This window comes from Hemicordylus capensis, chromosome 12 (assembly GCF_027244095.1).
Source record: "Hemicordylus capensis ecotype Gifberg chromosome 12, rHemCap1.1.pri, whole genome shotgun sequence".
Lineage (NCBI taxonomy): Eukaryota > Metazoa > Chordata > Lepidosauria > Squamata > Cordylidae > Hemicordylus > Hemicordylus capensis.
This window is the reverse complement of record NC_069668.1, coordinates 3,691,220-3,716,400: the sequence shown is the minus strand read 5'-3', so window position 1 is coordinate 3,716,400 and position 25,181 is coordinate 3,691,220. Positions and strand designations below refer to the sequence as shown.

The window sequence follows — 25,181 nt, the reverse complement described above, 5'->3', positions numbered from 1 at the left end:
CCAATTTGTTCACTTTTCTCTGGAGTCATACACGTAACAGCATTTCTCCAAGCTGTAAAGCCCTGGAACCATCCTACCTGGGTAAGATACCTTGCCAAAGACACTATTTCTAATTCTGCCAAAGACACTATTTCAGATTGCCCACAAGGGGAGGGAGTCAAGGCTCCCAAACACGTGAACATTCGAGCTTGTCTGTGGACATTAGCCAAACAAGCCGGAGCAACACGGATCATCAAACATCCAGGACAGCCGAAATCCTGCAACGTTGTACAAGAACATTTGGTTCTCAACTGAAGGACTAAAATATATTTTTCCTTACCAAGGACTTTTAGATTTTGAATTCTAAAGCTCTCCATGGCTTCCTTTTTGGCCATGACAGACTTTAGAGGACACTAAGGGGGGTGGGAGTTGATGATTTGCACCACTTTCTTATATTACTTTCTTGTAGTGACTATGTGCTATCATTATGTTGAAAACCTTGCTATCTCCTGTGCTGTAAGATCATGGGCCTCACATGCTTGCTCTCCATCATTTCCTTATTGTTTCACTTATATATTGTGCCAATCATCTCATTGTTTCAACCAGAGCATTTACCTGCAAGTCTGCACCTATCCCCAAGTTACTGATCCCTTTATGCTCTAAGACATTAAGCTGGCCCAAGCCTTACCTACAATTTTATAGACACTTGTATTAATCAGTGTGATTATACATGACTTGTCATTGCTATCGCTTTCCACAAGCTGATAACCCATTAATCACCAGAAGCATCTGGTTCCACAATGCAAGACTGTTATTTATACTTTATTTGGGATAAAGATGGTTTAAAATCATGTTGCTTGCTATAAGTTGTATGATCTTTATATGTACACTTTGCTGTTATGTGTAAAACTTTTATATATATGTCAAATCATGCCAGATATGGGTGGTTAAGGATATGTGTGTGTGATGTATAGAATTATATAATTATGTTTGTAGCTCTAGAATATTGTATGCAATGTGCCTGCCATAGCACATACCATTTCTGTAAAAACTATGCTTAATGCATCACAAATGTTTAAGGCATCCCAAAACCACATGTGTCCCAAACCCTTTAGCCACAGGAAACACAGAGTTCCATCTAAGAGTTTATGCTATTATTAATATTTCCAAACAGTTAGAACTTTCATTAACTAATATGGAGAGCCTATTGATTTATAGGCACAGAAGATAATTCTAGTTATAGCATGTATTCTCTTTGTATTGATAATCACATGTTGCTGCTTACAATGCATTCTAGCTTTAATCCAAATGTTTATGAGAACCTTTCAACCTTGCCATAATGTAAGACCCATACATATAGCTGTACCTTTACAAACCTTAATTAAGGCGTCCTGAAGATTCAGGATGATGCAGTGTTTAAGGGGGGAATTGATATGTTTTAGAAAACCAAAGTAACTCCATTTTACTTAGAATACCAAAGCATCCCCAAGTTTGCTTAGAAAACCTAATTCTAACTTAAAGTAACCCCAGCCAAGCTCAGAGACATACGGCCAATGTCATTATCTCTCTCCACTAAAATGTATCTATGAAACTTGGTTCTCACAAGATTCTCATTGTTCTTTGCTGACAAGTTAATAAAACAGGATGTAACCAAATAAGGAGTGATCACCAGATGAACAATGAATCATTCGCATGCGTACTAGATACTTAGTCCACCATTTTACTGGCACGTATACTATGTCAGCATCATTCAGATTGTCTGTATAAATGTAAGATGCACCTATAACCAATTTGTATTCAATGTGGAGCGTGAGCCCCATTGTCTACCTGCTTCTGCAGAGCATTAAACCAAGCCTCTAATTGATTCCCACTGTGTCTGTTTGATTGGCTTAAGGCGGACCCAGGGACGAACTGAATTCACATCAGTTAGATGGGCCTTTGGCCTGATCCAGCAGGGCTGGTCTGCGGTTGCTACAGTCTTGCATACACACACTGCCGCCCTGGTAGTCATGTCGCCATCCCATACTGGGCCTACCTCTTCTGGCGCTCCCTCCGCCACGTTCCCCAGGCCTTGCACTGCCAGCAGGCGTTCAGCGGCGTTGCCGGATTCAAATTTGGCCAGCAGCCTTTGGACGAGCAGGTCAAGTGTTTCTGGATTGCGCATCACAGGGTGGCCTGTTAGCTGCGGCCAAAAAACAAAGCAAAACCCGAAAAACAAACAGTGAGAGGAAGGAGTTTGGGGCACTTCCAAGAGTAACGGAATCAGGCATGTGAGCATTCCCCCCCCCCAGTGATTGTAGCCATGCCTCCCAGGCTGCCTGGCCACACCGCTTCACACTCCACACCACACCTCCCTCATTTCTAAAGCCGGCCTGCCTCCCCAGTTCCTTGGCCCCACCTACACACTCTGAACCACACCTCCTAATTGGTGTGGCCACACCTTCGTGTTCTAGGCATAAGAAAAATGTGGTAGGCGCCAGCCACTGGACAGATGCTGTGCTGGGCCTTCTCTTAAAAGGCACATTTGGTAGAAAAGTGATATTTTATCTAATATGGACCAAATAAAACAGGTAAAGTTTTAACTTTAATTCCCAGTTGGAAGCGGGCATCCAGGGCCCTCAAAAATACGGGGCCTGTAGCAAATGCTACATTTGCTACTACGTTAATCCGCCTCTGGCTTTTGCTGGTGCCTACCACATTTTTCTTTTTAGAGTGTGAGCCCTTTGGAGACAGAGAAGCATCTATCCACTCTTTATTTTTCTGTGTAAACCACTTTGAGAATTTTGATTGAAAAACGGTATATAAATGTTCACTGATGTTGTAGTCAGTGTGAGTTTGTGGCTTGGTCTCCCATACTCCAAAATATAGCAAATGAAAAAAATTGAATTACTTTACTAAGTAAGTAAATAATTTATGTTTTAATATTTATGTGCATTAAAAAAAAAAATTAGGGCCTATTTATAACATATGCTACAGGCCCCGCACTGGCTTAATCCGGCCCTGCCGCCTCCCCAGTTACCTGGCCACACCCTGCACAAGGCTGCATTGGTCTGCGTGACCACGCCCCCATTCCAAGCCACACCTCCCAGCTTGCTTGGCCACACCCCTTGCACATTCAAAAGGCATGTTTCCATGTGAGAGGTTTGGAGGGTTCTACACCCCTCCCTTCCCCTCCCCTTGCTGTATTTCTCCTTGGGGGTTCTTGTCTCCTGTGGCACCCAGGACCGTGATCTCACCTCCATGCAGAAGGCCAGGCTGAGGTTGATGCCGGGTACTTCGGGGGAGCTCAGAGGGGGCAGGAGGTGATGCAGGAGCCCGTCCAGGAAGGCCCCCCGTGAGCGTGCCAAGGCCCTGGGCAGGAACAGCAAGAGTGGGCTGGCTGGAGTACAAACATCAACCCTCTTTCCCAAGACTCCCCAAACTGACGGTTGACATAGATATAGATAAATAACTCAAAGGGCTCCCTGTCCCCAAAGGGCTCACCATAAGATAGACCCCTGCAACAGCCACTGGAGGAATGCTGTGCCGGGGACAGATAGAGCCAGTTACTCTCCCCCTGCTAAAGACAAGAGAATCACCATGGTAAAAGGTGCCTCTTTGCCAAGTTAGCAGGAGTAAAGTGTTTTTTGTTTTTTTTTAAAGTTAAAAGACACAAAATTGACTTTTCACACTTTATAGCTGTTCTCAGAGGAATGAAAACGGGCAGGAACGTCCTCCAAAGATGACTCCTGGGAGAGAAGACAGCCACTTCTTCATGGTGACCCTAACCCTTTCCTCTGTGCAAAGAGGACTGGCATTTGACCCTCATTGTTTGTGGGGCCGGGCTCCAGGAGGGGCGATAACACAGAGAGAAAACTGCAAGCCCCATTGCCTCTTTTACATCTTGAGGGGGCAGATGTGGCCAAAGACTGTTAGGAGCCTTCGTACCCGATGGTCAGCAATCTGTGCTCCTCACCTGGCCAGCAGGGAAACGCCCTTGAGGAAGCCGCCTGGCTGCACCAGGAACATCCAGGTGTTCGCTGCGTCTAACTCCTTGGCCACCTCCGGGAGCACCTTGTACAGCACCGCCTGCAGCACCGCAGCTGCGAGCCTGGAATCATCATCATCATCATCATCATCATCATCATCATCATCATCATCCCACAGTGAGGCACTACCTTGGTGTGGTTGTGGGGCTTGTGTGCTCTGAGGAAGGTGAGAGCTATGCCAGAGGTCCAACCATACCGGACAGGTCTCACCAGAGGAGCCAGACAAAGAGTGCCTCTCCCGTCAACAATATGGTGAGACGTAACTTTAATAAATCTATACCGGATCGGTCATCGCCCGGGTCAACAAGGACCGCGCCAGGTGCTGGAGTCCCTGGACATCTGGTGGCAAGTGGGCAATAGGACTCAGGATCTTCAGTTGAGCAACCAGGGCTGGAGACAGCAAAGTTACTGGAAGAAACGTCGCTTAACCGAAAAAAATATATGAAAAATGCCAACAAGGAAATAATGATCTGCTATTACAAGTCTAGTCCAACTAGAAGAGGTTATTTAAAAAGAATGTACCAAATTTGGAAAGAGAAGCATCCAGATACAGAAATAACAGAACAAAGGCTAGCAGACCAGAGAAGATTCATAATAAGAAATAAAGTATTCACAGGAGTTGAGCTGGAAGAACTGCAAAGAGCAACACAGGCTCAAAATATGGAAGAAGAATTACCACCAACTGAAGCAGTTGCTCAGGTGCAGGTGGAGGAGGTGTTGGAAATCGAGGATGCCACTGTTACTGAACTGTTTCAAAATCAAAACCAGGCAACCTCCCCTTTGCCTTCACCTCAAAAACCCAAATGCCGTTTAACAGAAAAGCAACAAGAACTAAAGCAAAAAATAACTGAGCACATGAACCAAACAACCACCAGGGTTCGACTTCCAGCTCTAAAAACGGTTGCCAAAAAACAACTTGCTCAGGCATTAAAAGATGTCAATGCTGCACTTGCAGAGATAACAACCAAGAATTTGCAAGAAACAAACCAACTAATGTACAGTGCAGCAGCAATAACAACACAAGAGCTCGGATATAAGATCAGTGGACCTGTAAAAAAAGAAAGTAGTGCATCACCTAAATGGAAGATTAGATTAGAAAATAAAATCTCCAGGCTTAGATCAGATGCTGGTAAATTGAAAGATATGAAAGACAAGAAGCTGAAGAATGAAAACACCAAACAGTATCTGATCCAAAAATACCACCTAGATTCAAGGAAAATTAGAGAAGTCCTGGAAATAATAAAGCAGCAAATAACAGCAGGTATGAAGCCAGAATTACACAACACAGGCAGAATCTCCAATTCCAGTTGAATCAGAGACGTTTCTACCAAAGCATAGGAGAAACTGCAAGAAACCTAGAAACACCAAATAAAGAAGAAACAGTGCAATTCTGGGGGAAATTATGGGACAATCCAATAGATTATAATAAAAAAGCAGGCTGGGTGAAAGAGGTCGAAAAATGTAACCAGCAAATGCAACGTCTAATAATAACACCAGAATTAATAAGTGAAAGAGCAAAGAAAATTAAAAATTGGACTGCGCCAGGCGATGATGAACTGCATGGCTTTTGGCTTAAACACCTAACAAGCCTTCATAAACAACTATCAAAACAGTTCAATCACATTTTGCAAGGAGGTGATATTGAACAATGGCTAACAACTGGGAAAACTCATCTCATTATGAAAGACCCAGCAAAAGGTGCAGTTCCAAGTAATTATAGACCGATCACCTGCCTGCCAACCATGTTCAAATTATTAACTGGAATAATAGCAGATGAAGTGATGCAACACTTATTAACTAACAAACAGCTTCCAGTTGAACAGAAAGGAAATTGCCCGAACACCAGAGGCACAAAAGACCAGCTGCTGATTGACAAAATGATTTTAGAAAATTGCAAGAGAAGAAAAACCAATCTAAGTGTTGCATGGATTGACTACAAGAAAGCCTTTGATTCATTGCCTCACACATGGATACTAAAATGTTTAGAAACAACTGGTGTCAGCAAAAACATTCAGATATTTATTTAAAAAGCAATGAGCATGTGGAGTACACAGTTAACAATCAATGGCGGGACACTTGGACAGGTTAGCATTAGAAGAGGCATTTTCCAAGGGGACTCACTATCCCCTCTGTTGTTTGTAATCACCATGACCCCACTTTCACAAATACTAAACAAAACAGGCCTCGGATACCAAACATCTAAAACATCAAGTAAAATCAACCATCATAAAACATCAAGTCAAATCAACCATCTGCTGTGCATGGACGATCTGAAGTTGTATGGAAAGTCCCAGTCAGAAATTGAATCACTGCTAAGCACTGTCCGTATATTCTGTAGCGATATAGCAATGGAGTTTGGACTAGACAAGTGTGCTGCATTAATAATGAACAGAGGGAAAATTAAAAAAACAGAAGGAATAGAACTGCCCAATGGAAGCAAGATCAAGAACCTGGAAGAGAAAGAACATTACAAATACTTGGGCATTCTCCAGGCTGATAACATCACACACACTGAAGTTAAAAGAAAAATTGGAAGTGAATACATCAGGAGAGTTAGAAAAATCCTCAAGTCCAAACTCAATGGCGGGAACACCATACAAGCCATAAACACCTGGGCTATACCTGTTATCAGATACACTGCAGGAATAATAGACTGGACCCAGGCAGAGCTAGAGACGCTGGATCGTAAGACCAGGAAAATCATGACCATCAATCATGCTCTGCACCCCCGCAGTGATGTAGATAGGCTCTACCTCCCTCGCAGCTCAGGTGGAAGAGGAATGCTGCAAGTCCATCAAACAGTAGAGGAGGAGAAAAGAGGCCTTGATTAATATATCAAGGACAGTGAAGAAGATGCACTTCAAATGGTCAAGAACGCGAAACTCTTCAACACCAATGAAAGAAAGCAGGCCTACAAGAAAGAACAAGTCAAGAACCGAGCACAAAAATGGAAAATTAAGCCCCTGCATGGTAAATATTTGCACAATATAAGTGGAAAATCAGACATCACCAAGACCTGGCAATGGCTTAAGAATGGCAACTTGAAGAAAGAAACAGAGGGTTTAATACTGGCTGCACAAGAACAGGCACTAAGAACAAATGCAATAAGAGCAAAAGTAGAAAAGTCAACAACAAACAGCAAGTGCCGCCTTTGTAAAGAAGCAGATGAAACAGTGGACCACCTAATCAGCTGTTGTAAAAAGATCGCACAGACTGACTACAAACCAAGGCATGACAAGGTAGCAGGGATGATACACTGGAACATCTGCAAAAAATACAAGCTACCTGTAGCCAAACATTGGTGGGACCATAAAATTGAAAAAGTTGTCGAAAATGAAGATGTAAAAATATTATGGGACTTCCGACTACAAACAGACAAACATCTGCCACACAATATACCAGATATAACTGTAGTCGAGAAGAAAGAAAAACAAGTTAAAATAATCGACATAGCAATACCAGGGGATAGCAGAATAGAAGAAAAAGAAATAGAAAAAATCACCAAATACAAAGATCTACAAATTGAAATTGAAAGGCTGTGGCAGAAAAAGACCAAAATAATCCCAGTGGTAATTGGCGACCTGGGTGCAGTCCCAAAAGACCTTGAAGAGCACCTCGACACCATCGGGGCCACAGAAATCACCATCAGCCAATTACAAAAAGCAGCTTTACTGGGAACAGCCTATATTCTGCGACGATATCTATAACAACTGACAATAAAATTCCCAGGTCCTTGGGAAGGACTCAATGTCTGGATAAAACAAACCAGTCAATAACACCTGTCTGACTGTGTAAACAAGAAATAATAATAATTCAATTTCTATACCGCCCTTCCAAAAATGGCTCAGGGCGGTTTACAAAGAGAAATAACAAACAAATAAGATGGCTCCCTGTCTCCAAAGGGCTCACATTCTAAAAAGAAACATAAGACACACACCAGCAACAGTCACTGGAAGTACTGTGCTGGGGGTGAATAGGGCCAGTTACTCTCCCCCTGCTAAATAAAGAGAATCACCACGGTAAAAGGTGCCTCTTTGCCCAGTTAGCAGGAGAAGACAGAAGTGGGTCCTACTGCATGCTACGGCCCCATCCCACAAATGCAAGCAGCTGCCTTATGCCGAGTCAGACCCTTGATGCATCTAGCTCCGTATTCTGTACACTGACCGGCAGCAGTTTCCCCAGGGTTTCAGGCAAGCAGCTCCCCTGGCCCTACCTGGAGATGCTGCCAGGGATTGAACCTGGGACCTTCTGCAGGCAAAGCAGACTGTCTTCCACTGAGCGACGACCCTACTGCTTAGGAAGTTGCTGCCTACTGAGTCAGACCCTTGCTCTGTCTAGCTCAGTGTTGTCTACACTGACTGGCAGCCGCTCTCCAAGCTTCCAGGCCTGACTTTCCTCCAGCCCTTCCTAGAGAAGCTGCCAGGGAGTGAACCTGGGACCTTCTGCATGCAAGCAGAGCAACGGCCCCATCCTAAAGTTATTTTACCTACGAATCTGCCTCCAAGCCAGCCGAGACCATGGGTCTATCGAGCTCAGTACTGTCTACACTGAGCGGCAGCAGCTCTCCAAGGTTCTAGGCAGGATTTTCCCCCAGCCCAACCTGGAAATGCTGCCAGCCAGGGACTGCAGCCGGCTGGGACCTTCTGAATGCAAATCAGGTGTCTGGCTCTGAGCCCCATATGGAAGAGGAGAAGCCTGTCAGTGGGTCCTGCGCATCGTGGGGAACGTAAACAACTGTGAGGACTTTTGTTGACAGTGAGAGATAAATATTTGTAGTGGAAGGAGTTGAAGGAAGGGGCATCACCTGAAAGGCGTCTGGGGTCCCGTCCCGTCGCTCCTCAGGGTCTCGTCGCCCAGAAGTCGGCTGAGCTGGCACAGGAGCATGTGGCACAGTTCCGAGAGCATCGGGAGCAGACTGGCACAGCTCTTCAGGCCGGAGACGGCCTCGTGGAGGGCAGTGAGCACCTAGGAAAGAGGTCCAGCCACTCAGAACCACCAGTCAGTACAGGGTTTCCCTTGCTGATTTGTAGGGTTCAGCAACTAGGGGGCACCAACATGGCACCTTTTTTTTTTTTTGCAATGCACATGCGACGTTCTGGGACTGTGACACAGCGATAAAGCCCGAAAGGCGGCACCAGAGACGTGAATGACACCTTGCTGGCAGGGTAGGGACTGCGGTGTCGAAACACAGGCAGTACGGAAGCACACTTGGAGGATACGAAGTGACACTGTGGTCGCGGGTAATCTGGAAAGCACCCCGGAGATGCTGCCAGGGATTGAATGTGGGACCTTCAGCAGACGCTCCACCACCCAGTTGTAGCGTGACTACAACTCCCATCAGCCCCAGCTAACATGGCGGGGGCTGGTGGGAGTTGTAGTCCAGCGACATCTGGAGGCCCCCGGGTTGGGAGCCACTGCCCTAAGGGGAATATAGCAATCAGACCGTGCTTGCCCATCCAAATGCAAACCAAGGCAAACCCTGCTTGGCAAAGGGGGCAATTTGTGCTCGCTACCGCAGGACTGGCTCTCCACAAAGACACAGACACACACACGCTCACCGGCACACAGCTGTAGGCCTCCAGGCTCAGCCAGCCGAGCAAATACTTCAAGATGGGAGTGCAGCAGTCCTTGTAGGTCACCAGGGCTGTCCAGAGCTCCTTCCTTGCCCTAGGGATGGCACAGAGAGTGACCTGCTCAGAGAGGACGGCTACCTTGCAGTCGGATGCTGCTGCTGCGGCGTTATTTATATCCTGCTCTGGATGGAAATGGTTCTTCACAGAGTAACAGCCAAACCAAAACTGCCCCCTGCTCCCACAGAGCTTACAATCACAGGGTCACGGGATGCTGCCTTCGAACGAGTCAGACCATTGGTCTATCTTGCTCAGGATTGTCTACCCAGACTGGCAGCAGCATCTCCAGTGTTACAGGCAGGAGTCTCTCCCAGCCCTATCTTGGAGATGCTGCCAGGGAGGGGATAAGGGAGGGGAACTGCATGTAATCATGCAGGTGTTCTTTCCAGAGCGGCCCCATCCCCTAAGGGGAATCTCTTACAGTGTTCACACCTGTGTCCTCCCATTCAAATGCAAACCAGGGTAAACCCTGCTTAGCAATGGGGGCAACTAGCAAGCCAGAGGTTGCCGGTTCAAAATCCCACTGGTCTGTTTCCCAGACTATGGGAAACACTTCTATTGGGCAGCAGCGATATAGGAAGATGCTGAAAGGCATCATCTCATACTGCGCAGTAGGAGGCCATGGTCAACCCCTCCTGTTTTCTACCAAAGACAACCACAGGGCTCTGTGGTCCCCAGGAGTCGACACCGACTCAACAGCACACTTTACTTTACCACAAGACCAGCTCTCCCCCCTTATATTCCCGACACGCTTTGGCCACAAGGCTTTCCTCAGGGAGTAGCTATATAATGTAATCTTACAAATGATCTCTGTTGAAAGTTTGCTGCTTCTTAACTTCATTAGAGTTAAATTAACTGGATTGAATGTATCAAGCAGCAAACTTTCAACAGAACTCTCTTGTAAGGCTACAGTATGTATAACCACCCCTGAAGAAACCTTGTGGCCAAAACACGGGGGTCATAAAATATCTACAAATAATAAAAGGACCTGATATAATCCATAGCATCTTGAGATGTGGTTTCCTTTTAGCTGACATTTTAGTGACATTTAGCTTCCTGGTTGTGGTTGTTCTTTTGTGATCAACTGACAGAAGGGATCACAAACATTTTGCAATAGATCTCTCCCGATTAACTGCAATTCTCTCTGCATTAATGTGACTACTGGAAGTAAAGCAGGAAGGGCAACAACTAAGCCGTCCAGGGATGTAAACCCCAAGCTGGCCTGTAGAATAAAGACCAGTCTGTGTATTTTGTATTTCTACTCCAATAACTATAAATATTTATATACCACTTTTCAACAGAAGTTTCCAAAGTGGTTTACACAGAAAGATAATAAATAAATAAATAAGATGGCTCCCTGTCCCCCAAAGTCTCACAATATAAAAAGATAGACATCAGCCACAGCCACTGGAGGGATGCTGTGCTGGGGATGGATAAGGCCACTTGCTCTCCCCCTGCTAAATATCAGAGAATCACCACTGTAAAATGGAATGCGCTCCCTGCTGAAATAAGAGCCTCCCCATCTCTGACAATTAAAAAAAAAATCTTTAAAGACACATCTGTTCACCCAGGCGTTTAATTAAAAACAGTTAATAGTTTTAACATTGTTTAAAAATATTTAAATTTTTAAATTGCTGTAATGTGTTAACTTTCTGTTGTCATTTATTTTAACCAATGTTTTGATTTCTCTGTCATTTATTTGTTTTAATTAATGTTTTAAATTTTCTGTTGTCATTCTTTTGTTGTAAACCGCCCAGACACGTAAGTTTTGGGTGGTATAAAAACATGTTAAATAGATAGATAGATAGATAGATAGATAGATAGATAGATAGATAGATAGATAGATAGATGGATAGATAGATAAAGGAAGGTGCCTCTTTGCCCAGTTAACAGGGAGTCAATAACTTCCAATAACTCCCTCTTCAGGGAATATGAGATGCTTCTGTTTGGAGAGCAGAACTGTCCAGGGGAAGGAGTTCTGTGAGTCGGGGCCAGATCTGCTGACCCTCAACACACCACTGATCCCGAACGGTCTACCACTGACCTGTCTTGGAACAGGGGCTGATTCAAGAGGGAAGCACAGACCATCCTGCAATGGTGCTCAGCCAAGATGCAGACGGCTCGGGTCAGGAACAGGCGTTTGCCAGGGTCCTTGGAAGGCTGAAGGTAGGAGCACACGATGGCCACAATGCTGCGGACCTGAAACAGACAGAAACCAGCCACCACTGCTGAGAGGTAGCCAGGACCCAAGCCATTCAGAGCTTTAAAGGTAATAACCGGCACTTTGTATTTCGCCCAGAAACATATCAGCAGCCAGTGCAACTGTTTTAAAATATGGTCTCTTCAGGTTACCCGAGAGACCAGTCTGGCAGCTGCCTTTTGAAGCTCTTAGACTGGTCTAGGTTGATGCTATCCAGAATGTACTTCACCAAGAAACCTATTTGGTTTAGATGGTATTACAATCTCCATGTGTGTTCTTTAGGTGACTGCAGCAACCAAAATGCTGCACTCTGCTCTGTAACTGCAGTGGGAAGCTTCCTTGGGTGGCACTTTGGAAAAAATAATTACAAACTCTAATACATCTTACGGTGAGAGAGCTCGGCAATGATGCATGGACTCACGAGCTGTTTTAAATGTCCTTGAATCAAGTTCCTAGTCCCTCAGCATTCTCGCAGATCAAAGTCTCTGACTTTGCAAGCCCCAAGCTCTGGAGGCTTGGAACCTTTGCAACCTCCTTTCCCTGGAGGCTTGGAAACAAACTGTCAAACACAGCACCACCCACAAATTCGGGCCTCATGCCAGGGGACAAATGTGCACAGAGATTCCTGGCAATGTCTGGCCCTCCCAGAGATGGCAGAGAGGGCGTAGCCTTGTTGCATGGACAGCTTTGTGTGGGTGGCGTGGGTGGGGGTTTATCCCCAGCCCCAAACAACGACAGCTTTGTGTGGGTGGCGTGGGTGGGGGTTTATCCCCCGCCCCAAACAACGACAGCTTTGTGTGTGTGGGGGGGGGTTTATCCCCAGCCCCAAACAACATGGGTCAAATTGCAGCCATTTCTGCATGGAACAAAGGGTTTGTCCTCTCTCTGTGGAGTCCCCTTTGGAGAACGTTTCCATTCCTCCGACAACATCCATCCATTTTTTTTACAACCGATTTGGGTGTTTCCAAAACGTTAAAAACATAAAAGATCACTGCTTTCCCATCTCTTGGGTGGGAGATCTTGTCAAAAAATCACAAGGAGCATTCATCCCCCCACCCCAGCTGGGTCATGGACCAGCAGTGGTCTTGCCATGAAAGGAAGGGCTGCTCCCGAACCCTCACCCAAGCCCTTTCCTAACCTGGTCCTTACCTTGTCCCTCAGGTCCCGTCCCCGCTCCCTGACCGCCACCTCGAACCACAGGAGGACCGTCCGGTCGCAGGCGACACCCACAGTCCTCAGCTGCTCCAGCAAGGTCCGCAAAAAGGTCACAATCTCCTGGGAGGGCAGAGTACGGCTAACCACCTGGAGGAGGGCGGGAGAGCATGGAGGAAACATGCCCCCTCTTGGGCCCTGCAGGTTTGGGTGGGGTTGGTTTTTTTTGGGGGGGGGGGAGATGGGCCGGGAGGGGAGAACTATTCCACTCCCAACGTGAACCTACTACTATGAACCTCTTCTAGCCAATGGTCAGAATCAAGATTCTGATCTGATCTCATCGACTGCTATGAATAGGGACATTTATACAACGCTGATCGACAAAAGTGTTCAAAGCGGTTTACATGGATGGATGGATGGATGGATGGAGGCAGTCCCTTATCCCCAAAGGGCTCACAATCTAAAAAGAAACCTAAGATAGACACCAGCAGCCATCATTGGAGGGATGCTGTGCTGGGGGTGGAGGGGGCAGTTCCTCTCCCCCTGCTCAATAAAGAGAATCGCCACGTTAAAAGGTGCCTCTTTGCCCAGTTAGCAGACATACATAACAATATGTATGTCCAAACTTGCCCCACATCAAATTTAGGATTTATTTGGGGCAGTCAACCCACAGGGAGGCCATTGCAGCTGCATGGGATGGAATGATATCTAGCAACCCAAGGATGGGGATGCCTCTTCTTGGGTGATGGTGGCCCATGAGGAACCTCTCTCCCAGGACTAAATATCCCACTGAGCCCCCTGTCCCCCCCACCCCAGTACCTTGGCCAGCTGGAAAGAGGCGATGCGCACCACCCGGGAGCTTTCACTCGGAAGATCCTGCTGAATGCACTGCAGTCTCCACGCCTGGTCATGGCGTTTTGGCCCTTGAGGCGTCCGGTTGCCTGGGGGAGATGCCCACAGAGTAGAAGGCAGGACTGGCCCCGGAGGGCGGGGGAAGGGGCTGGAGCCCCCAAGGCCAGGTCGAGGATCGCGACCATATTCACAGTCCTTCAGTAGGGGTTGGGTTTAAGGGCCCCACAAGGGCCGTTCCAAGGGTAATGGAATCAGGCAGGCTACAACTTGCCCCAGGACTGCAGCCATAAGCCATTTTCCAAGTTGAGACTATGCATACCCACTGGCAAGAGAACATCTCCTACCAGAAGGCCATTAAGACATCAGCAACAACAGAGCCTTTAAATACTGCAGGGTCTGAAATGGGGACAGAATCAACATTTTTGGAAAGCATTCTTGATTCCATTGCCGTGCGCTAGTAACGGAATCAGCGTTCTTGGGCCTCATTTCTGATTTTCTTACTTGGCACCAGACTAAAAGTGGACCGGTCTCTGTGCAAATGGAGCCAGCAGGTCCTTGGAGGAGAGACCTGCCTTCTTTTACTCTGCAGAGCACCAGGTACATGGACAGTACCATGGGTGTGTGTGTGTGTGTGTGGAGCCGATGAACTGACTCGCAGGCGTGCTCTCTGGGGCACCTCACCTTGGATGCCCAGCAGGGCCTGGATGCAGTCTCCTGCGCCCTGACGGATGCTGCTCAGCGTGTCGCAGGTGAAAGGCCCCAGCACACCCACCAGGTAGCCAAACTCATTGCGAGGAATCCTCAGCTGAGAGACAGAGCAAGGACTTAAGATCCTAGGAAGAGCCCTGTTGGATCAGACCCGAGGCCAATTTCGTCCTGCTCCCTGTTCTGCACAGGGGCCCCATCGTCTGCTTTGGGAAACCGCACGGCCAGGAGATGGAGGCATGCCCCCTCTCCTGCTGCTGCCCACACCCCGGTAACTGGTTTTGATAAACAGCCTGCCTCTCAACCTGGAGATCACTTATAGTTGTCAGGACTAGTAGCCACTGATGGAGCTGGCCTCCATGAATGTATCTAAGTCCCACTTAAGGCTGGTGCCACATCTCAAGGCAGAGGATTTGACAGCTGAATTCTGCACTGTGTGAAAAGGGACTTCCTTTGTCGGCCCTAAATTTCCTGGCCATCTGCTTCATGGGATGAACCCTGGTTCTGGTGTGGTAAGAGAGGGAGGCAGGGGCTCTTCCCAGAGCGGATTCCCCATCCCCTGAGGGGAGTCTCAGACTCTCAGGGGATGGGGGAATCTGCTCTGGGAAGAGCACCTGCCTGCTTGCCTGCAGAAGGCTCCAAGTTCCCTCCCTGGCAGCATCTCCAAGATAGAGCTGAGAAAGACTCCTGCCTGCCACCTTGGGGAAGCCACTGCCAGCCTGGGTAGGCAATATTGAGCTAGATGGACCAAGGGCCTGACTCGGTAGAAGGCAGCTCCCTATGGTCCTCTCTGAAGTGGGCTCCCATCCAAATGCAAACCAGGGCAGACCCTGCTTAGCAAAGGGGACCATTATTCCTGCTCGCGGCCACCAGGCCGGCTCTGACCGATGCCAGGTCATACTCACAGGAGGGGAGCTCTTCTGGCGATAGGTCCACAGCAGGTGGACGCCCAGGTGCATGGCCCGGGCCCGCTCCCATTCATGCTCCGACCCCAACCAGTATTCCAGCAGCTGTGAGGAGAAACAGGGCCTGGTCAGTCCCTTGATCAAACCAGCTGCTCTTCTTACCGGCATCCCGGGGCTGGATGCCTAGAAGAGAGTCCCCTCGCCTCCTTAGACCCCACAGGGGAAAGGTGGTCTGGTCAGTGCCTAGGAAGACAGAGAGCCCACGTGGCCTAGCGGTTAGAGTGTTGGACTAGGACTGGGGAGACCCGGGTTCAAATCACTGTTCAACTATGAAACTCGCTGGGTGACTCTGTGCCAGTCACTTCTGTCTCACCGGCTTCACAGGTTTGTTGGGAGGCTAAACATAGCTGTGGACTCTTGGAGGAAGGGTGAGATATACCCATTCATCTTATTTATTTATTATTGCTCTGTGTAAACCACTCTGAGCCATTTTTTGAAGGGCGGTACAAAAATAGAATACATACATACTACTAATAATATACATCAAAAAATTAGGCAAGATAGGAAGCTACCAGAGTCTGAATGTTGGGGCCAACATTCGGTGTGAACAACTGGCCCTATCCGTCCCCAGCACAGCATCCCTCCAGTGGCTGTTGCTGGTGTCTATCTATTTCTTTTTTAGATTGTGAGCCCTTTGGGGACAGGGAGCCATCTTTATTTATTTATTTACATCTCTGTTGTGCCCCACTTCTTTGGAACTCTCTTCCCCTTCAGATTCATCTAGCCCCTTCCTTACTGATCTTCAGATCTCTATTGAAGACTTTTCTTTTTCACCAGGCTTTTGCCCTGTAGCTTACTTCATTTGTTTTTTGTTAGTTACTTTAGTTTTTAATTTACAATGCAATTTTTAATGTTGCCTTGTTTGCATTTTTTTGTGCACCACCCTGAGTCTCTGGAGTGGAAGGTATATTAGGTATATTAAATGTTTCTAATAGACAAACATACATACATACATAACCATATAATCATATACACTGCTCTGAGCTCCTCCGAGGAAAAAGCCTGATATAAATGTTTAAAAAATTAATTTCTCCTCCCTCCTCCTCCTTTTGGAGAAGAGGCTGGCCCGGAGGAGGAGAGGGAGGTAGAGGCAGAGAGATTCCACAATGAGGACTAGAAATATGGAGCCAATGTGAAGGCTTCTCTCCTGCTCTGCTTACCCGGAAGACGGCCTGGAACCCTCCCTGGAACCACTCCGAACTGTTATGATCTCCGCTGTTGTCCAATAAAGTTTCGACCAGCTCCGCTAGGGAAGCCAAGGCACCGGCATACAGAGTCTGAAATGCAGAAGGCAGCAGGATGCAGCCAGCAGGAAGGAGCAGGGAGCTGTTTCCGTGATGGCGGCTGCAGTGCAAGCCCGGGAGCCCCGATACCCTGCCTCACGGCTTACCTGGCTGGCACCCTTCGCGAGCTCCAGAGGAGGCAAGGCAATGACGCTGTGCAAGCAGGCCTCCACGAGTGCAACGTTTTCTTCCAGGCTCAGCAGCTCTGGGACCTTGCTGAAGGCACAGAACAAGAGTCAGGGCTCACCGCAAGGGCCCCAGCTAACCGAGCCAAGAGGCACGCTGGAGAGGAGTGACTCTCTTCTATTTGTATTGATCAAAAAGGTTGATACCCTACCCCTCCAGGCACACTGATGCTCGGGGCAGAACATTCCACAGGGACATAGAAAGCTGACTTCTACCAAGCCAGGCCTAGCTTTGTATGGGCTGCTCAGTATTAGCGGAGTATTGTCTACCCAGACGGGCAGCGGCTTCTCCAAGGTTGCAGGCAGGAGTCTCTCTCTCAGCCCTATCTTGGAGATGCCGCCAGGGTGGGAACCTGGGACCTCGATGCTCTTCCCAGAGCGGCTCCATCCCCAGAGGGGAAGATCTTACAGTTACTGTTCCCTCTAAGGCGTACGCACATGCATGCATGCGCTCACAAGGTTTTGGGCGTCCTCTCAGTTCATTTTAGAGCCCGCTCAGGTGGAATCAGGAAGGCCCATCCTGAATGCAGGAGGGCACACCCTGCCTTGATACTGCCACCCAGAACAAAACTCATTCTGCACAGAGATGAGAAAAATTAGAGGGACCACTGTTTGTAGTCTCCCGTTCAAATGCAAACCAGGGCAGGCCCTACTTAGCAAAGGGGGACAAGTCATGTTTGCTATCACCAGACCACTGAAAAAAATGCTTTGCTTGGGGTTGGATAAGAGAGAGTTATCCAACTCCAGTTATCCCTCCCTCCCTCTCTCTCTCTCACACACACCCCAGCTGTCACATGCAGAGAAATCAAGTGAACCCAGGTTCCCAGGAATTTCTTTCTTTCTACACACAGCCAAGTCGAGCCAGGACCCCTGGCTTGGCAAATGACCCCTTGCCCCTGATGGATGGGTGCTGCATGTGCCATGTAGTCCTTTGGGGGTGAGCCACAGGCACTCTGCATATGCTCAGTGGCATTTAGTGCACCAGGGCTTTGGAATCAAGGTCTGGACTGGAAAGGAGGACTGGCTGAAATCTGGCTTCCTGCTGACTCACTAAAACAGAGGGGAAGGTGGGATTGGGGGGACCCACCTCAGATGCCGGAGGGCGGCCATTGCCTGCTGGCGGACGGGAGAAACAAGGGCATCCAGTGGTTCTGCTTTGACAATGTCCTGGAATGAATATGCCAACAAGCCCTCAGCTGGGCAGTGTTTCCAGGCTTGAATCTCCCTGGAGCATCCCTCCGCAATTCCCTTCTGCATTGGTGCCCCTCTCAGGTGCACAGGAAGCTGCTGTATACTGAGTCTGACCCTTGGACCATCAATCTTGTCTACACTGACTGGCAGCAGCTCTCCAAAGTTCCAGACAGGGGTCTCCCCACAGCCCTATTCGGAGATGCTGCCAGGCAGTGAATCTGGGACCTTCTGCATGCCTGGTGGATGCTCTGCCACAGAGTGATGGCCACATAGCGTAGTGGTTAGAGTGCTGGACTAGGAAGACCCGAGTTCAAATTCAACCACAAAACTCCCTGGGCAACTCTGGGCCAATCACATATCTCTCAGCCTAACTGACCTCACAGGGTTGTTGTGAGGATAAAAATAACCATGTACCTCCTCGGAGCTCCTCGGAGCTCCAGCGGGATATGAATGTAAAAAATAAAATAAAATAAATACAGCCCCATCAAGGCAACAACGTCTTATCAGACTTTTGGAGCAGAGAGATGGGTCAACGCTAGGGAAGATCAGGACATAAGAAGAGTCCTGCTGGATCTAGTCCAGGGTCGTCTTTCCCACAGTGGCCCACCAGATCTCTCTGAGAAGCCCACCACCACCATCAGATGAAGGCAGGCCCTCTCTCCTGCTATTGCTCCCCTGCGACTGGGATTGACAGGCATCGTGGCTCTGAGCCTAAAGGCAGCCAGTAGCCATCCAGATTAGTAGCCATGGATAGACCTATCCTCCATGGATTTGCCCTAGCCCCTCTTAAACATCTCGGGGCTGGCGGTCATCAGATGTTTAGCACCTTGACATCCAATGGGTAAGGCTAACACACTTGGCATGCCAAAGGTCCCGGATTCAAACCCAGGCACTGCCGATCAAAACAAGGATGGAAAGACCCCAAAGAGCTGCTGCCAGTCGGAGTAGACAATACTGGGCTGGGTGGTTTGACTCGGCACAAGGCAGCTTCATAGCTTCACATGTCACTCAGCGTCTCCAACAGCAGAACCTAAGAAGAGCCCTGCTGGATCAGGCCCAAGGAGGCCCATCTAGTCCAGCCTCCTGTTTCACACAGTGGCCCATCAGATGCCCCCGAGAAGCCCACAGGCAGGAGTTGAGGGCCTGCCCTCTCTCCTGCTGCTGTGACTCCCCTGCAACTGGGACTCAGAGCGTCCTGCCTTTGAGGCTGGAGGTGGCCTTTAGCCCTCTGACTAGTAGCTGATGATAGACCTCTCCTCCATGAGGTTATCCAACAATAAATTCAACAATAAATAAATCCACACCCCTCTTAAAGCCTTCCAGGTTGATGGCGGTCACCACATTTTGTGGCAGAGAGAATTCCACAAGTGGATGATGCATTGTGTCAAAAGGTACTTCTGTTTGTTGGTCCTAGATTTCTTGGCAATCAATTTCATGGGATGAATCTTGGTTCTAGTGTTATGGGAGAGGGAGAAGAATCTCTCTCTCTCCACTTTCTCCACGCCATGCATGATTTTATAGACCTCTATCATGTCTCCCCACAGTTGTCTTTTTTCTAAACTAAAAAGCTCCAGGTGTTGTAGCCTTGCCTCGTAAGAAAGGTGCTCTAGGCTCCTGATCATCTTGGTTGCCCTCTTCTGCACCTTCTCCAGTTCTACAATGTCTTTTTTCAGATGTGGTGGTCAGAATTGTATGCAGTACTCCAAGTGTGGTTGGACCATCATTTTGTATAAGGGCATTATGATATTAGCAGTTTTATTTTCCATCCCCCTTCCTAATGATCCCCAGCATGGAACGGGCCTTTTCCACAGCTGCTGCACGGAGTGGACACTTTCAAGGAGATCCCTCTCCCTGTCAGTCACTGACAGCTCAGATCTTTCTGGCTGTGAAGGGAAGTTCTGGACCCCAGAATCAAAGCAGCCTGAAGTTCTCTCTCCAGCCGACCTTCCTCTTTGTGTGTGTGGTTTTTCCTCTTCCTCCTTCTTCGCTAACAGTCAGCCCAGCCTCCCGTTCTCTCCTTCCATGACTCACCACAAGATGTTCCAGAAGTGCCCTTTTCTGGGGCAGCTGGAAAGTTGTGGGGTCTGCCCTGCCCTGGATGGAGAGGCTGATCTCAGACACACACTGGATGAAGCTGAGGGCCAGCTGGGTGCCCTTGACTCCCTGGACAGAGAGGGGGAAGAGACAGTTGGTGGGGAGCCAACTCTAAGAGGAAGGCAGTAACCCAGGCCTGCACAACTCAAATGACCTGGCGGGCCGAAACCAACCGTGACTTGGTTCATGGGGGCCGAGGTCAATTCCTAGGGTGCTGATTATTAGAGTAACACTTAATATCAACCAATCAACCAATCAACTGAATTAAAGTGAAATGAATTAAAAATGAATTTAATCAATATTTAACTTTTGATGTTCTGGCAGACCAAGATTGACTTAAATTAATATGAAATAAGTTGAATTAAAATTCATTCTAATAATATAAATATTATACAATCTGTACAAAATACATAATAAAATGCATTGTTCTTCCTTTCTACCTCTGCCAAATCATCACACAAAACATGGAACACTTTTAGGGGGGGGGAAATGAGAAACTCTTTTCATAATTTGGAAGAGAATGGAGAAGGGGAAAGAAAGATGGAAAGGATGCAGTAGGAGGCTTGGCCTGAGAGAGAGAGAGAGAGAGAGAGAGAGAGAGAGAGAGAGAGAGAGAGAATGGAGCAGTCTTGGTGTGTGTGTGACAGAGTGAGCATGGAGCAGTCTTGGTGGGAGAGAGAGAGAGAGAGAGAATGGAACGGTCTTGGTGGGAGAGAGAGAGAAAGAATGGAGCAGTCTTATTGGGGGAGAGAGAGAGAGAGAATGGAGAAGTCTTGGTGGGAGAGAGAGAGAATGGAGCAGTGTTGGAGGGAGGGAGGGAGAGAGAGAGAGAATGGAGAAGTCTTGGTGGGAGAGAGAGAGAATGGAGCAGTGTTGGTGGGAGGGAGAGAGAGAGAGAGAATGGAACGGTCTTGGTGGGAGAGAGAGAGAATGGAGCAGTGTTGGAGGGAGGGAGGGAGAGAGAGAGAGAATGGAGAAGTCTTGGTGGGAGAGAGAGAGAATGGAGCAGTGTTGGAGGGAGGGAGGGAGAGAGAGAGAGAATGGAGAAGTCTTGGTGGGAGAGAGAGAGAATGGAGCAGTGTTGGTGGGAGAGAGAGAGAGAGAGAATGGAACGGTCTTGGTGGGAGAGAGAGAGAAAGAATGGAGCAGTCTTATTGGGGGAGAGAGAGAGAGAGAATGGAGAAGTCTTGGTGGGAGAGAGAGAGAATGGAGCAGTGTTGGAGGGAGGGAGGGAGAGAGAGAGAGAATGGAGAAGTCTTGGTGGGAGAGAGAGAGAATGGAGCAGTGTTGGTGGGAGGGAGAGAGAGAGAGAGAATGGAACGGTCTTGGTGGGAGAGAGAGAGAATGGAGCAGTGTTGGAGGGAGGGAGGGAGAGAGAGAGAGAATGGAGAAGTCTTGGTGGGAGAGAGAGAGAATGGAGCAGTGTTGGAGGGAGGGAGGGAGAGAGAGAGAGAATGGAGAAGTCTTGGTGGGAGAGAGAGAGAATGGAGCAGTGTTGGTGGGAGGGAGAGAGAGAGAGAGAATGGAACGGTCTTGGTGGGAGAGAGAGAGAAAGAATGGAGCAGTCTTATTGGGGGAGAGAGAGAGAGAGAATAGAGAAGTCTTGGTGGGAGAGAGAGAGAATGGAGCAGTGTTGGAGGGAGGGAGGGAGAGAGAGAGAGAATGGAGAAGTCTTGGTGGGAGAGAGAGAGAATGGAGCAGTGTTGGTGGGAGGGACAGAGAGAGAGAGAATGGAACGGTCTTGGTGGGAGAGAGAGAGAGAAAGAATGGAGCAGTCCTATTGGGGGAGAGAGAGAGAGAGAGAATGGAGAAGTCTTGGTGGGAGAGAGAGAGAATGGAGCAGTGTTGGAGGGAGGGAGGGAGAGAGAGAGAGAATGGAGAAGTCTTGGTGGGAGAGAGAGAGAATGGAGCAGTGTTGGTGGGAGGGACAGAGAGAGAGAGAGAATGGAACGGTCTTGGTGGGAGAGAGAGAGAAAGAATGGAGCAGTCTTATTGGGGGAGAGAGAGAGAGAATGGAGAAGTCTTGGTGGGAGAGAGAGAGAATGGAGCAGTGTTGGAGGGAGGGAGGGAGAGAGAGAGAATGGAGAAGTCTTGGTGGGAGAGAGAGAGAATGGAGCAGTGTTGGAGGGTGGGGGAGAGAGAGAGAGAGAGAGAATGGCGCAGTCTTGGTGGGAGAGAGAGAGAATGGAGCAGTGTTGGAGGGAGGGAGGGAGAGAGAGAGAGAGAATGGAGCGGTCTTGGTGGGAGAGAGAGAATAAAGCAGTCTTAGTGGGGGGGAGAGAGAGAGCTTAGTGGGGGAGAGAGAGAGAGAATGGAGAAGTCTTGGTGGGAGAGAGAGAGAGAGAGAATGGAGAAGTCTTGGTGGGGGAGAGAGAGAGAGAGAGAATGGAATAGTCTTGGTGGGAGAGAGAGAGAGAATGGGGCAGTCTTTTGGGGGGGGAGAGAGAATGGAGCAGTCTTGGTGGGAGAGAGAGAGAATGGAGCAGTGTTGGTGTGGGAGAGAGAATGGAGCAGTCTTGGTGGGAGAGAGAGAGGGAGAGAGAGAATGGCACAGTCTTGGTGGGGGAGAGAGAATGGAGCAGTCTTGGTGGAAGAGAGAGAGAATGGAGCAGTCTTGGTGGGAGAGAGAGAGAATGGAGCAGTGTTGGAGGGTGGGGGAGAGAGAGAGAGAATGGCGCAGTCTTGGTGGGAGAGAGAGAGAATGGAGCAGTGTTGGAGGGTGGGAGAGAGAGAGAGAGAATGGCGCGGTCTTAGTGGGGGAGAGAGAGAGAGAGAGAATGGAGAAGTCTTGGTGGGAGAGAGAAAGAGAGAATGGAGTAGTCTTGATGGGAGAGAGAGAGAATGGTGCAGTCTTGGTGGGAGAGTGAGAGAGAATGGAACAGTGTTGGAGGGTGGGAGAGAGAGAGAGAGAATGGAGCGGTCTTGTTGGGAGAGAGAGAGAGAGAATGGAGCAGTCTTAGTGGGGGAGAGAGAGAGAGAATGGAGAAGTCTTGGTGGGAGATAGAGAGAGAGAATGGAGTAGTCTTGGTGGGAGAGAGAGAGAGAGAATGGAGCAGTCTTGGTGGGGGAGAGAGAGAATGGAGCAGTGTTGGAGGGAGGGAGGAAGGGAGAGAGAGAGAGAATGGTGCAGTCTTGGTGCGAGAGAGAGAGAATGAAGCAGTCTTGGTGGGAGAGAGAGAGAATGGAGCAGTGTTGGAGGGAGGGAGGGAGAGAGAGAGAGAATGGAGCGGTCTTGGTGGGAGAGAGAGAATAGAGCAGTCTTAGTGGGAGAGAGAGAGAGAGCTTAGTGGGGGAGAGAGAGAGAGAATGGAGAAGTCTTGGTGGGAGAGAGAGAGAGAGATCGAGAATGGAGAAGTCTTGGTGGGAGATAGATAGATAGAGAGAATGGAGTAGTCTTGGTGGGAGAGAGAGAGAGAGAATGGCGCAGTCTTGTTGGGGGAGAGAGAGAATGGAGCAGTCTTGGTGGGAGAGAGAGAGAATGGAGCAGTCTCGGAGGGAGGGAGAGAGAGAGAGAGAGAATGGCGCAGTCTTGGTGGGGGAGAGAGAATGGAGCAGTCTTGGTGGGAGAGAGAGAGAATGGAGCAGTCTTGGTGGGAGAGGGAGCGAGAGAGAAAGGAGCAGTCTTAGTGGGGGAGAGAGAGAGAAAATGGAGTAGTGTTGTGGGAGAGAGAGAGAATGGCGCAGTCTTGGTGGGACTGGAATGGAGCAGTGTTGGAGGGAGGGAGGGAGGGAGAGAGAGAGAGAAAGGAGCAGTCTTGGTGAGGGAGAGAGAATGGAGCAGTGTTGGAGGGAGGGAGGGAGAGAGAGAGAGAATGGAGCAGTGTTGGAGGGAGGGAGAGCGAGAGAGAGAGAGAATGGCGCAGTCTTGGTGGGACTGGAATGGAGCAGTGTTGGAGGGAGGGAGGGAGGGAGAGAGAGAGAGAATGGAGCAGTCTTGGTGAGGGAGAGAGAATGGAGCAGTGTTGGAGGGAGGGAGGGAGGGAGGGAGAGAGAGAGAGAATGGAGCAGTTTTGGAGGGAGGGAGGGAGGGAGAGAGAGAGAGAATGGTGCAGTCTTGGTGCGAGAGAGAGAGAATGAAGCAGTCTTGGTGGGAGAGAGAGAGAATGGAGCAGTGTTGGAGGGAGGGAGGGAGAGAGAGAGAGAATGGAGCGGTCTTGGTGGGAGAGAGAGAATAGAGCAGTCTTAGTGGGAGAGAGAGAGAGAGCTTAGTGGGGGAGAGAGAGAGAGAATGGAGAAGTCTTGGTGGGAGAGAGAGAGAGAGATCGAGAATGGAGAAGTCTTGGTGGGAGATAGATAGATAGAGAGAGAGAATGGAGTAGTCTTGGTGGGAGAGAGAGAGAGAGAATGGCGCAGTCTTGTTGGGGGAGAGAGAGAATGGAGCAGTCTTGGTGGGAGAGAGAGAGAATGGAGCAGTCTCGGAGGGAGGGAGAGAGAGAGAGAGAGAATGGCGCAGTCTTGGTGGGGGAGAGAGAATGGAGCAGTCTTGGTGGGAGAGAGAGAGAATGGAGCAGTCTTGGTGGGAGAGGGAGCGAGAGAGAAAGGAGCAGTCTTAGTGGGGGAGAGAGAGAGAAAATGGAGTAGTGTTGTGGGAGAGAGAGAGAATGGCGCAGTCTTGGTGGGACTGGAATGGAGCAGTGTTGGAGGGAGGGAGGGAGGGAGAGAGAGAGAGAATGGAGCAGTCTTGGTGAGGGAGAGAGAATGGAGCAGTGTTGGAGGGAGGGAGGGAGAGAGAGAGAATGGAGCAGTGTTGGCGGGAGGGAGAGCGAGCGAGCGAGAGAGAGAGAGAGAGAATGGAGCGGTCTTTGTGGGAGAGAGAGAGAGAGAGAATGGAGCAGTCTTAGTGGGGGAGAGAGAGAGAGAGAGAGAGAGAATGAATGGAGTAGTCTTGGTGGGAGAGAGAGAGAGAGAGAGAGAGAG

At 48.8% G+C, this 25,181-nt stretch overlaps 1 protein-coding gene across 10 annotated transcripts in view; it reads right to left on the bottom strand.

The window, feature by feature from the left end:
* LOC128336042 (maestro heat-like repeat-containing protein family member 2A) overlaps positions 1-25,181 on the bottom strand; it is a 93,058-nt gene that overhangs the window by 44,328 nt on the left and 23,549 nt on the right. For 6 of the 10 annotated variants that reach the window (XM_053275159.1, XM_053275165.1, XM_053275162.1 and 3 more), the window contains 14 exons: positions 20,202-20,333; positions 18,067-18,146; positions 16,902-17,010; positions 16,672-16,788; positions 15,452-15,556; positions 14,523-14,646; positions 13,809-13,930; positions 12,987-13,139; positions 11,682-11,836; positions 9,566-9,674; positions 8,812-8,972; positions 3,935-4,069; positions 3,216-3,330; positions 2,015-2,161 (listed from right to left, as the gene is read on the bottom strand). In XM_053275159.1, coding sequence (XP_053131134.1) covers positions 2,015-2,161; positions 3,216-3,330; positions 3,935-4,069; positions 8,812-8,972; positions 9,566-9,674; positions 11,682-11,836; positions 12,987-13,139; positions 13,809-13,930; positions 14,523-14,646; positions 15,452-15,556; positions 16,672-16,788; positions 16,902-17,010; positions 18,067-18,146; positions 20,202-20,333 — 1,764 coding nt within the window. The remainder of the gene's footprint in view (positions 1-2,014; positions 2,162-3,215; positions 3,331-3,934; positions 4,070-8,811; positions 8,973-9,565; positions 9,675-11,681; positions 11,837-12,986; positions 13,140-13,808; positions 13,931-14,522; positions 14,647-15,451; positions 15,557-16,671; positions 16,789-16,901; positions 17,011-18,066; positions 18,147-20,201; positions 20,334-25,181) is intronic. The other 4 variants (XM_053275161.1, XM_053275163.1, XM_053275168.1 and 1 more) reach the window with 4 other exon arrangements.